Source organism: Leptonotus elevatus, chromosome 6 (genome assembly GCF_054856555.1).
Source record: "Leptonotus elevatus isolate MCC_2025b chromosome 6, RoL_Lele_1.0, whole genome shotgun sequence".
Classification (NCBI taxonomy): domain Eukaryota; kingdom Metazoa; phylum Chordata; class Actinopteri; order Syngnathiformes; family Syngnathidae; genus Leptonotus; species Leptonotus elevatus.
In genome coordinates this window covers 16976750-16988681 of record NC_141244.1, presented here as the reverse complement: position 1 = coordinate 16988681, position 11932 = coordinate 16976750, and the positions used below count along the sequence as shown (strand labels likewise).

Sequence of the window (11932 nt, the reverse complement as noted above, 5' to 3'; positions counted from 1 at the left end):
CTTTAGAATAGAATAGAGAGCCTTTATTGTGATTGTATGGCGCTGATATAACACGAGGGAGTTGATTTGTAAATCCTTTTCAAACTCATATTCAAGTGAATACACTTACAAAAAGACAGGAAGTTTAATGTTCAAACTTAGTTTTTGCAAATATTCACTCATTGTGAATTGATTTCCAAAAACATTTTGAAATGTGGACTCGTCAGACCACAGTACACTTTTTCTACTTTGCGCTCTGAGCCGTGTGGTAGTCCTTTTTTTTTGAAGCAGTGCCGCTTGTGGGATCAAAGGTCACGGGCATTCAATGTTGGTCTTCGGCCCTGCCGCGTACGTGTAGAGATTTCTCCAGATTCTTTGAATCTTTTGATGACATTATGGAGCCTGAACAACAAAAGCTCCTAAACAAGATCTTGTGCGTTTTCTGCCTGCGACTGCTACAAATTTGCCACTCACCTTCGCCATGCTTGCTGGATGACCCTGGCCGCCTCGTTCCTCCTCCTGCGCTGCTCTCTATCGTGTCCCCGTGGCGTACTCGCGGCGGCGTGATGTTTTCTTGAAGGGCTTGTCGTGCTCAAAGCGGATCCACTAAGTCGAGCGGGATCTTTGGCCTTGCGGTGTCTGTGCTTCAGGGAATCAGTCTTTCTCAGAAGTACGGCGGCCGTTTGGTTTGTGTCAGGGACGCCCGTGGAAGGGGCGCTTGAGAACGAGGAAGGTCTTTGCTCCCTGACTTTATGTGTGGAGGAAGGTCTGGGGGATGCTTGGCTGCTCGGAGAGAGCCGGTCTTTCAGCCTGGTTGCCGTGTCGCATGTCGCGTGACTTTCGGGGCTCGCAGTGTCAGGTGGATCGGCAGCTTTGCTCCTTGTTGATCTGCTTCTATGGCCTGGTGGAGACAATACTGTACATTGATTTATTATCCAACCATATTCTATAGCGCTTGTCCTCATTAGGGTTGACTTCGCTTTGAAAAAGGGTGTGTAGACTTTTTATATCTATTGTAAATTTCATTCAACTGGAAAATGGACAAATTTGGACATATATGTACGAGTCTTCAAATTAACATAACATGCATGCTTAACTCATTCAAACCCAAAAACGTATAAATAAGTTTTTTAATAATTTGTCCTTTACTCCCAAAAACCTATTTATACGTTAAAAAAAATAAATGAAAAATTGTATGCTAGTGCATAGAGAAGGCTTTGATGCAGCTTCTGACCTGAAAAAAGTAGCTTAAAGCAATGGTAGTTATTACAAAAAATGGCCAGCAGGTGGCAGCAGAGTAAAAGAGATCAGCCAGGGCCATGTTGCAACAAGCTCTTTGTTGCCATTGTTTTCAACAGATTTGTGAATAATGATGAAACCTAGCTATATTCTAATGCTAATTGCTGCAAAACGGAAACATACAAATGTACTTCTTTCCCTCATGAAAGAAGACACTGTAATCTTTCTTTTGGTAGGTTCCATTTTTTTTAGCAATAGAGTGGGAGTGAATGAGTTAATATGGGAGAAAGTCAGAGTACCCAAAAAAAACCTTTGCACGCACAGGTAGAAAATGCAAACTCCACACAGGACTTTTGTGAGCCGAGAATGAATTTCATCCTACCTTTGTGTCGCTCCTCTTTGTTCCTCCGTTCAGGTTTCGTTGTTTTTTTTGTCTCCGTCACCGAGTCCTTCACGGATAAATCCGCCACGAGGTTCACCAGGGACAGATTCTCCTGTTCGGTCGTCTCCGAAGACAATTTTCGTTCTTTCACCGTAGCCTCAGAGATTTGCTGCACGGCTTCTCTCCGCCGCAGTTCCTCCTCTCGCTTCCTGAACACAACCAAAAGCAGGTTCAGACTCAAGTAGCAACAAATTATGTGAATTGGCAATATATCGTGTTAAGTAATTCATGTATATACTTTTGCTGACATTTATATTTCCAACATAAAATCTGTGCCTTGATAGAACAAATGTGAGACAGGTGAGCAAATGATAAGGAGCAAAAGGAGCATGTCAGGGGAAAGACGTATGCGTGTGCAAGGTTGACAGAGAGAAAGACAGATACGAGGAAAGTGCGACGACAAAGAACGTGATTGTCAAGACAAGGACAGATGCATAACTGAATGTTGTTTGTTCGTCTCTCACTTGGCGGCGTCCTTGCGTAGCTGCTCGTGCCTCATGAGGAGCTGCTTCCTCTCACTGAAGGCCTTGCGGACCGTGTAGCCCTTGTAGACGGCCTGGATGGAGGCGGCGGCGATGTCCTGGATGGCGGCGATGGACAGAGCGCCGTGCTCCAGCATGAACTGGGTCACCTCGCTGTGCCCCCCCAGCAGCGCGTAGTCCAGCGGCGTGTACCTGCGCGTGAGCGCCGTTGTCACTCGCAAAGCCTTTTGAAGGTGTCTTTACCTTTGTGACCGCCACGTCTCATCGTCATTATCATCATCAAAGCCTCTTGCCTCTCCTCTGTGTGCTCCATGTGGTTCGGAAAGGCGCTGTAGCCCAGCAGCAGCTTCACGGCATCCAGGTAGCCATTGTTGCACGACCAGTGGAGAGCAGTCCGCCCCTGCGGAAACAAGGTCATACCAGCAGCAATTTTTAAATGAAAAAAATAAAAATAAAAATGGAGGGGTGCCAAACACTTACTGCTGGTAAGCTATACTGTACGAAAACATACCCCAGCTTTTGTTGAGTCAAGGCACATTTTCATGAGAAAAATGTCTCAAATTGTAATAGTGTTGATAAGAGAGCTGCGAATAATTGATGCTAAAAAAGCTGTACGATAGATGCTACAAAATGGCACAAAGAACTACATGACGCTCCTCAACTCACAGCGGGTATAAAAATTCTACACAACCCTGTTCAAATGCCAGGTTTTTGTGGTATATATATTTAAAAAAAAGAGAGCTTGACATGATTTCAGATTCAGTTGATTTCCGTATTTGTCATTATCTATTATTTTTCTTGTGTAACTGTTTTGTAGCGAGAGGAATTTATTGATGTATTTATTATTGTTATTATTATTATTATTTTTAATTAACTCATTCACTGCCGTTGACAGCTATGGACGTCAAAAACTCTTTTGAACAATTTCTATAAGTTTAACATTTTTTCCACTTTGTTAACAAGAGTATGAAAACCTAGAATTTTTTTATTGTAAATTTAGAACAGACTTAAAATTTGTGATTAATCGTGAGTTAAGTCATGCAATTAATTACAATTAAAAAAAAATATTTAATGCCCCTAGTTTTTAATAATCTTTGTTTTGTTTTTAAATATATTTTTTTAATTTCTAAGTTTTCATACCCCTTGTTAACAAAAGTGGATTTTTTTTTCAAACTAATAGAAATAGTTAAAAATAATTTTTGACATTTATAGACGTCAATGGCAGTGAATGAGTTAATGTTTGTCATTTGCTTTTTTGTATTTGTTTTCTTTTGTTTTGAAAACCATTAAAAAAAACTATCGAGAAGTTGTTGATAGAAAGCTGCAAATAATTGACGCTAAAAAATATTTTATTGCCTGTAGATGCTACAAAATGGCACAAACAACTGAGGCTATAAAAAGTCTACACACCCCTATTCAAATGGCAGTTTTGTTTTTGTTATATCATTATTCATTAATGTGATGCTGGGCAAGTCTTTTCAGAGGGGGAAGTAAAAATAAACAACTGATATAATGTGGTTGCATAAGTGTGCACATCCTTGTACTGGGTATGTGGCATTATTCATAATTAATAATCACTTTACACTTGTGTTAAATGGCAGTCAGCACACACCTATCACCATTTAAAGTGCATGTGATTAACCTCAAATTAAGTTTGTGCTAACACTGCCTGGAACTGTTCATAATTACTTCCAACGTGTCTAAGGCCCCAGTTACAGTGGGAAGAAAAGCAAAACCAAAGCATGATGTAACCACCATGTCACCACCAATAAACGATACTGGATTAAGATCTGGATGCCTGAAAGCAGAATCGTACCTCCTTGTCCTGTATATTTGGATCAGCGTGTTTTTCCATCAGGACAGCCATGCACGTGATGTAGCCACCATAAGCAGCACACTGCAGAGGAGTCCGTCCTGCTTGGTCCTGCAAGACAGATCGGATCATAAAGCTCCTTGAAAGGTGTCATGGAGTTGTTTTTGAATGATTATTAAGTCACATTGTATATAATGCTAATGCGGTTACTTGCACAAATCTAATAAGATCTGGTACAAGAGCATCACCACCTTTGTCTTTACAAAAATAATAGTAGTAACAGAATCAAACTAATAGAGACTAATACAATATTTTGGTGATCTTATTGTGAAACTGCGTGAGATGAGACATATATTAGAAACAGCTCTCAGTATGATGTAGCGCAGTAAACCACAACCACAAAAATAAACATAGGGCACAAGTGCCAATAAAAGCATAATCATGTTACATTCTTACATTGGGTCTCATTAGATTGTGTACTTGCACAGTACAGTGTATGTTATCGCTACGGGGTGCCAGAAGTCTTCAGGGAGGGGCAGTAGCTTGAGAAAAAAAAAATCGTTTTTTTTTTTTTTTGCCTACTAAGCTAGCTAAAACATTCATTCACCTGTACATTGGGGCTAATCCCGTTCTCCATCAGGATCTGGCAGACTTCAGCGTTCCCTCCCAGAGCTGCCCAGTGGAGAGCAGTGTGACCGTCCACGTCCACTAAGTCCACGCGTGCGGCGCCTATATTCAACACAGTAAGTAGCTACGTATCTGACATACAACCGCAGAGAACATAAATAGCATTGGAAGGTGGCCTGGAAGAGACCGCCGCTACCTCCGACACCCACCTTTGATGAGCGTGAGGATGACGTCCCTGTGTCCCATCTCGCAGGCGCGAAACAGCGGCGTGTGCTTCATTACATCCAGAGAGTCCACCATGGCTCCCTGCTCCAACAGCAATTTGACGCTGCTCACGTGGCCTGACAGGGAGGCCGCATGCAGCGCTGTTTGGACAATAGCAACACTAACATCTTGCCAAATGGACGCCACGCGCACATTATAGTGTGTAGCCCAGAGCTCATCTCATTTTATCGGTGCTCACCGGTGCCGCCATACTTGTCGGCCATGTTGATGTCAGGCGTGAGGGCCAACATGGTGCGGATCACATCATCGCTGCCCTTCCCGGCGGCCCACATGAAGGCCGTCCTGCCCTCCAGGTCGGGCTCATCCTTTACCGATGGGTGGGAAAGAAACACACCTACTGTCTCCTATTCACACACACACAAAATAAGTCTTGTGGAGTGATTTATAGGAAAGCGTTTTCAAGTTTAATAGAGTCAATCAAATGACAAAATCATAACTTGGTTCATGGATGACAAAGATGGGGGTGCTTAAGCAGCACCCCTCAAGTAAATCCAAGCACCCTCAATATTTGAAAAGTCTTAACATTTGTTTTAACAAGCTGGAGAAGTGTTAAAACCAGACAGTAAAGGTAGCTACTAGCTAGACAACAACACTTTTCTGAAATCATTAGTAAGAACCTCAACAATACGCGCACCCTATTTGCCGTGGTCGACAAATTCACAAATCAAACAGCGTCAGAACTCCTCTCAACAGATAAATGCAATGATTTTGCCTGCTACTTAAGTGAAAAAGTACAAATTCTCACAAACCAGCACAACGACAAAATGATGCAGCACTTCAAATCGCCTAGGAATAATTCAACTACCATGACAGAATTTGACTAAGGGGATCAAAATACTCTAACACACTTGGTTCAGCAATTGAAACCTTCCACGAGCTGTCTTGACTCAATACCTTCTGGCTTTTTCAAAACTATTGTGAAATCGGTTCAAATCGATTTACAGCAAATAATCAACTGCTCACTTCAATCAGGCAAGCGTCCTAAATCTCTGAAAGTAGCCGCCGTCCAGCCCATCCTAAAAAAGAATGCTGGATTCAAATTATAGATCTCAAACCTTCCCTTCTTAACCAAAATTGTTGAAAAAGTGTTTTTTAATCAACTCAGCAATTTATTGAGCTCAAACTGACTTTTTGATCAATTCCAGTCAGGTTTCCGACCTCATCACAGTACAGAAACAGTTCTGATTAAAGTACTAAATGATATAAGATTGAGCACTGACGCAGGGAAGGTATCGGTGCTCGTCTAACTGGACCTCAGTGCAGCATTTGACACGATTGAACATAATATACTGTTGGACAGGCTGGAAACTTGGGTGGGGTTAAATGGGACAGTCCTAAAAGGGTTCAGGTCCTACTTGGAGGAAAGGAGTTACTTTGTAACCATTGGAAATTTTGAATCTGATCGAATGGCCATGACATGTGGTGTCCCTCAAGGGTCAGTCCTTGGACCCCTGTTGTTCAGTCTGTATATGTTACCTTTGGGTCAAATGCTTCAGAACGCCAATGTTGACTATCATAGTTATGCAGATGACACACAACTGTATTTATCAATGTCCCCAAATGACAGCAGTTCAATAAACGTATTGTGTCACTCACTAGAGCACGGCTATTGCAAAATCGCACATTTTTCAAGTGCTAAAAAAAGAAGAAGCACTTTTAGGTACTGTAATTTCTGAACTACAAGGCGCACCTGACTATAAGCCGTGCTAGCTAAATTTGGGGAACACGTAAGTTTGTTACACATATAAGCCGCACCCGACTGTAAGCCGACTGTTTTAATGTTACCGCACCGGGTTCCCGCTACTTTATTTTCCATAATGCAAATTGTCTCGCTCTCATTCTGTGTCTCCTACTGTATTTGGGCTTACCTGACGCCCTTGCGCTTCCTTTATAGTGCGCCCCCTTGTGATCTGATGGATAAGCTGCATCTTTGTATTAGCTGCACAGTCAAATGCAAGTGAAAAAAGTAGCGGCTTGTAGTCCAGAAATGACTGTACTAGAGTTCCGGAAATCAAAGAAACACCCACCACATACACACACGTTTATACACTTTCTGGGATTGGATTTTCGGTCATTTCATCTCGTCACAAAATCACACGTTTTTCAAGTTACTAAAAAATATTTTTAGGTCCTGGAGCCCTGGAAAACTTTTCATACAAACTATTAGGGCTGTTGGCCCATCCCCAAAATGGCAATTGGCAAGAAAGAAATTTTGGGGTCGCCTGTCACAGAATTATACATTTTTCAAGAGGCTAAAAAAAAACACTCTTGGGTCTGAGCGCTGGAAAACACTCCTAACTACACAGTAAATTCTGCAGAGTAAATTTGACTCTATTTAGAGTGGGACCAAACAGACTCAGTTTTAGAGTAACATTAACACTTGGAAGAGAGTAAAATAAAGTATTTTGGGGGGGGGGGGGGGGGTGATTGGGGGAAAAAATACATAAAAGTCTCAAGGGTGAAGGAACAAAATCACGACCTTCATCTTGGGAGACAGCCGATCTACTCCCTGAGTTATGCAGCTCCTGCTGTGTGTTAGTATAGCACTCATGTCAGCTGGCATCTTCCTAACTCCAAGAGACCAAAAACGACGTATTTGGTCTCTTGGAGATAAGCAAACAGTAGAAGGGGCATAGTTTTGAGAAACTTACTAAACTAAACTTGCTAAAAAAAATAAAAAGCTCAGGTGGTAGTGTGGCAGTCTCCCAAGCTGAAGGTTGTGAGTTCATTCCTCAACCCTTGAGTGACTTTTATTAACCCCCCCCCCCAATTCTTTATTTCACTCTCTTCCTAGTGTGTACTCTAAAACTGAGTCTATTTGGTCTCTATCTATCCATCCATTTTCTTGACCGCTTGTCCTCACAAGGGGGTTGCTGGAGCCTATCCCAGCTGGCTTTGGGCAGTAGGCAGTAGGCGGGATGCACCCTGAACTGGTTGCCAGCCAATCGCAGGGTCCCTATCTAAATAAAGTCAAATTTATTCTCTCTTACTATTTTAGCATACCAATTGTTAGCCTCAATAGGGTTCAGCAGATGAGCACCTGCCAACTAAAGCCAATTGAGATGTTCACAAAATTGCTTTGGGGCAAATAAATGGATCAGTAGCAAAAGCAAAGTCGTACAGACAATGGAACAATCCAGTTTAAAAAAAAAAAGTATTTATGGGTTAGTTTGCTGTGTGTGGATGACTTACAGCGTTGTTGCTCTGTGCTCCGTAATGCAGAGGTGTCGCGCCCTGGCTGTCTGAAGGAATAGTGCCCGACGTGTTCCTCTCCAGCAGCAGGTGGACAATTCTGGCGTGACCTGTGAACACATTAACATCAAACATGTCACACAGATAGTGCTCAGCTTACACTTCACACTGATATTTTTACTACTCTTAGCAGGCAACCTCAAAGTGTGTAATGGTTTTTAATCAAATTCCCCATAAAATTATTGTATTACATGATATTTGAAAGGAGGGATTGAGAATTGGGAAAATGCAAAATAACCAAATGTTATTTAATGAACACAACATGTTTGTTTATGCAACAAGTCCAGGGTGTTGTCTGTGCTTTGCCCTATTTAGCTAGGATCTCTCTTTTATTCTGAAAGAGGATTCAAAGCAACAACAGCATCTTTGAGAGTGAACTTGTGAGACGTACACATCAAAAATAATAAATAAATAAAATTGTGGTTAACAAGTGATGTTTTGTTTTTCATGTGGTACGCCACAGCAAGTTAAACTGGCAGGCTAATGTTGAAGACCAATAAGAGGACTCCGTGTGGGATGTTCGTCAGTTTACCGAGCAGGGCGGCCCAGTGCAGCGGTGTCCGGAAAAGATTGTCGTAAGCAGTCACGTTGCAGCCCTCGTAGGACGTGAGAACCTCCACCACTGCCTCGTTGCCATCGGCGACGGCAAAGTGCAAGGGTGTCCGGCCTTCATAGTCCTGCCAGTTCAGCAAGGACTCCGTGGGAGCTGCTTCCTGCGGACACGCAATACATCAATGAGTGGATTTGAATGTGCCAGTTCATTCACGGTGGGCAAGAATGTCGTATGAATGCGAAGCATTTAAAAGTGTATTAACTATTCTTTTCAAGGTTATTCTAGCTAACTAAAACTAACGAAAAAACTAAAACTAAAATTCAAAAAACAATTTCGTTAACGAAATAAAATAAAAAAACGAAAACTAACTGAAACTACATTTTATGTTTACAAAACTAACTAAAACATAGCAAAAATGTCCTTCGTTTTTAGTTTTTGGTAATCAACTTAATGCATGAGCCTTTGGGGATGATTTATTTTGATATTAACCGGAATAAGGACATTTGATAGTGTGTCACACAAAGTGACGTCATCTAGGAGCAGCCAATAGAAAAGCATTTTCAGATGACGTTGCTCCCATGGTGTTTTTTAAATATTGCGCACAAGTAATACACACTTTAAAAAAAAACTAAAACTGAAACAAACTAAAACTCAACTAAAACTAAGCATTTATGAAATAACTAAAACTAATAAAAACTAACGCAACCACCCTGAAAACTAATTAAAACTAACTACATTTAAAAAACAAAAATCAAAACGAAATAAAAAAAGAACTAAAATGAAAAATTCCAAAACTATAACAACCCTGATTCTTTTCCAGGGTAAAATGATAATTAAAGGGAGAATTGCAGCTCCAGACTAAAACCCTACACAGCCTTCATTTACCAACTAAAGAGGGCACTGAAGAGAGTAACCGACTCCAAAACAAAAAGCTGAAAGAGGCTGCAGTGAAATCTTGTAAAAGCATCACAAAATAATTAAAACTTTTATGTCAATGAGTCATAGATGCCTGATCATTGATCACTCTTGTCAGAGTTTAATTTAAATTGGTGGTGGCGGTTTGCTGGCACATATTTTGGCTTTTAAACGTAGTCCACAAAAGCTCCTTGGATGGTTCTCACCTTCACAAAAAGACTAACTGAAAATTCTTAACTCGATTCAACAGCAAGGCACCATGGGCACTTGGGGCAAGTGAACTTTGCTTAAAAGTCGCGTTAAATGGGCAAATAGCCAGCTAGTATGTCCCACAAGTTTCTTAACTCATTCTATAACACGTTTTTTTATTTAGAATGTGTTAAGAACGTGTAACACGTTTTTTAATACTTTGTCCTTCACTCCCAAAAACATATTTACACGTTTTTTTATTATGCAAGACCATACAGAAGGCTTTGATGCAGCTTCTGACATTAATAGTAGTTATTTAAAAAAAACGGCCAGCAGGTGGCAGCAGAGTAGAAGAGATCAGCCAGGGCCATGTTGCAACAAGCTCTTTCTGTCAGTGTTTTCACCAGGAATGTGAGTATTGATGATACTTAGCTATATTATAATGCTAATTGCTGCAAAACAGAAACAGATACATCCACCCATACATTTCCGTAACTGCGTATTCCTCACAAGGGTCCCGGGGTTGCTGGAGCCTATCCCAGCGGGCTTCGGGCAGTAGGCGGGGCACACCCTGAGCTGGCACGCGGAAACAGATACAAATATACTTTTTTTTTCCTGATAAATGAAGAGAATCAAATCTTTCTTTTAATAGGTTCCATGTTTTTATAGCAATAGAACACAAAAATCTGGTAAAACAGCTGGGAGCAAAGGCGGTTGCTTCAGTGAAAATGGCTGGGAGTGAATGAGTTAATAGCTAAATAAAAGTCTGTAGTCAAGAATATTTATGGCAGTGATTTTCATCTGATAAGTCTAGACTCAAAATGAGGTTGAGGACCAATTGTGAATATGTAGTAAAAAAATCACAAGTCTTCATTTTATGACAGTGCAGACATTTAAAAATGAAAGGCGCACAATGAACGTTTTTGTTGAGAAAAATAAAATTGATAATATGTCGTCACGCAGCTCGAGAAGGATCACTCGGTTAACGGTTAAGAAACAAATATTTACTGTAATTAAGTAATAACTTTACACTGAAGTCAGTCGAGTTTAGCGATAGAATATGACATGTTCAGACTTGAAAGCTAATTTGGCTTAGGATGCTGTTAAAGAAGCCGAACTCCGCCCTAAACTGCGGCGCACGTTTACATTGAAATCTTTAACATGCATCCCAGGTTGGAGTTGCTTTCGATTTAGAAAACAACATTATTTTGACCGGCATGCGTCAAAAATGTATTGCTCGGGTTTCTAATGATACCTTTTTGCTTGCATTCAGTATGTATGCCTTTGTACTACTGTATAACGAGTTGCCACATATATTATTTATTTAATATAATTATTTATATAATATATTAGGTAAGGAATTAAGTAAAAATACCACCCAAAAAAAAGTAAAATATTTTGGCCGTATTTTGGGACACAGTGGCATTTATTTTAACTGTACATGCATGCTAATCTATGAAATGCACTTTGAACATATAAGAATAGGTATTTATGCCCACGGGCTATTTTTGAACAACACATTTTCTTTATTGTTCCTAAAAATGTGGGTTTATTGTTACTCTTTAAAAGTGGGCTGAGACTTAGCAACAATAGAAAAACGAGGGAAATTTAACCCAATATGAATGTATTTATTTGTGCCTATGTGTACAATTCAGTTTGCTTAGAGAAAATACACAATAAATGTATTATTATTTTTTTAAATGACATCCACCGCAACTTTACGTGTGACGCGTACCAGTATGCAGCGGACAGTTTGCGTGGCGCTGGCCTCCTGGCTGTGCGCGGCCCAGTGCAGGGGAATCTTGCCCTCGCTGTCGGGGATGCCGATGTTGGAGTCGTGCTTGATGAGGAGACGAACGTGCTCAGGACGGTTATAAAACGCTGACCAGTGCAGGGCGGTTTGCTGTGAAGCGAGACAAGCAGGACAGATGAAAATGAAGCGATAGCGACGACGACTTGGGTTTAGAACAGTGAGGGCCGTTGTGGCCTTGAGACTTTGAGCTTTTTCTATTACGCAAATGAAAAATGCTCCACCAAGAAATCTGAGGGCAAGTGTCAACACAAAGCTCACATTGATGCTGGAGCTGATAAGCACACCAGATAGCGCCTCAATGAAAGCTACTGGCTGTCATCTGACATGATGATGCATATTGGAT

General features: G+C 40.9%; 1 protein-coding gene across 9 annotated transcripts in view; it reads right to left on the bottom strand.

Annotated features, from left to right (window-relative positions):
- The window catches only part of invs (inversin), a 33144-nt gene that overhangs the window by 4168 nt on the left and 17044 nt on the right, over positions 1-11932 (bottom strand). For 7 of the 9 annotated variants that reach the window (XM_086077325.1, XM_086077331.1, XM_086077327.1 and 4 more), the window contains 11 exons: positions 11512-11679; positions 8652-8832; positions 8060-8169; positions 5046-5211; positions 4792-4947; positions 4563-4684; positions 3959-4066; positions 2436-2542; positions 2125-2334; positions 1601-1809; positions 454-895 (listed from right to left, as the gene is read on the bottom strand). In XM_086077325.1, coding sequence (XP_085933451.1) covers positions 454-895; positions 1601-1809; positions 2125-2334; positions 2436-2542; positions 3959-4066; positions 4563-4684; positions 4792-4947; positions 5046-5211; positions 8060-8169; positions 8652-8832; positions 11512-11679 — 1979 coding nt within the window. The remainder of the gene's footprint in view (positions 1-453; positions 896-1600; positions 1810-2124; positions 2335-2435; positions 2543-3958; positions 4067-4562; positions 4685-4791; positions 4948-5045; positions 5212-8059; positions 8170-8651; positions 8833-11511; positions 11680-11932) is intronic. The other 2 variants (XM_086077332.1, XM_086077333.1) reach the window with 2 other exon arrangements.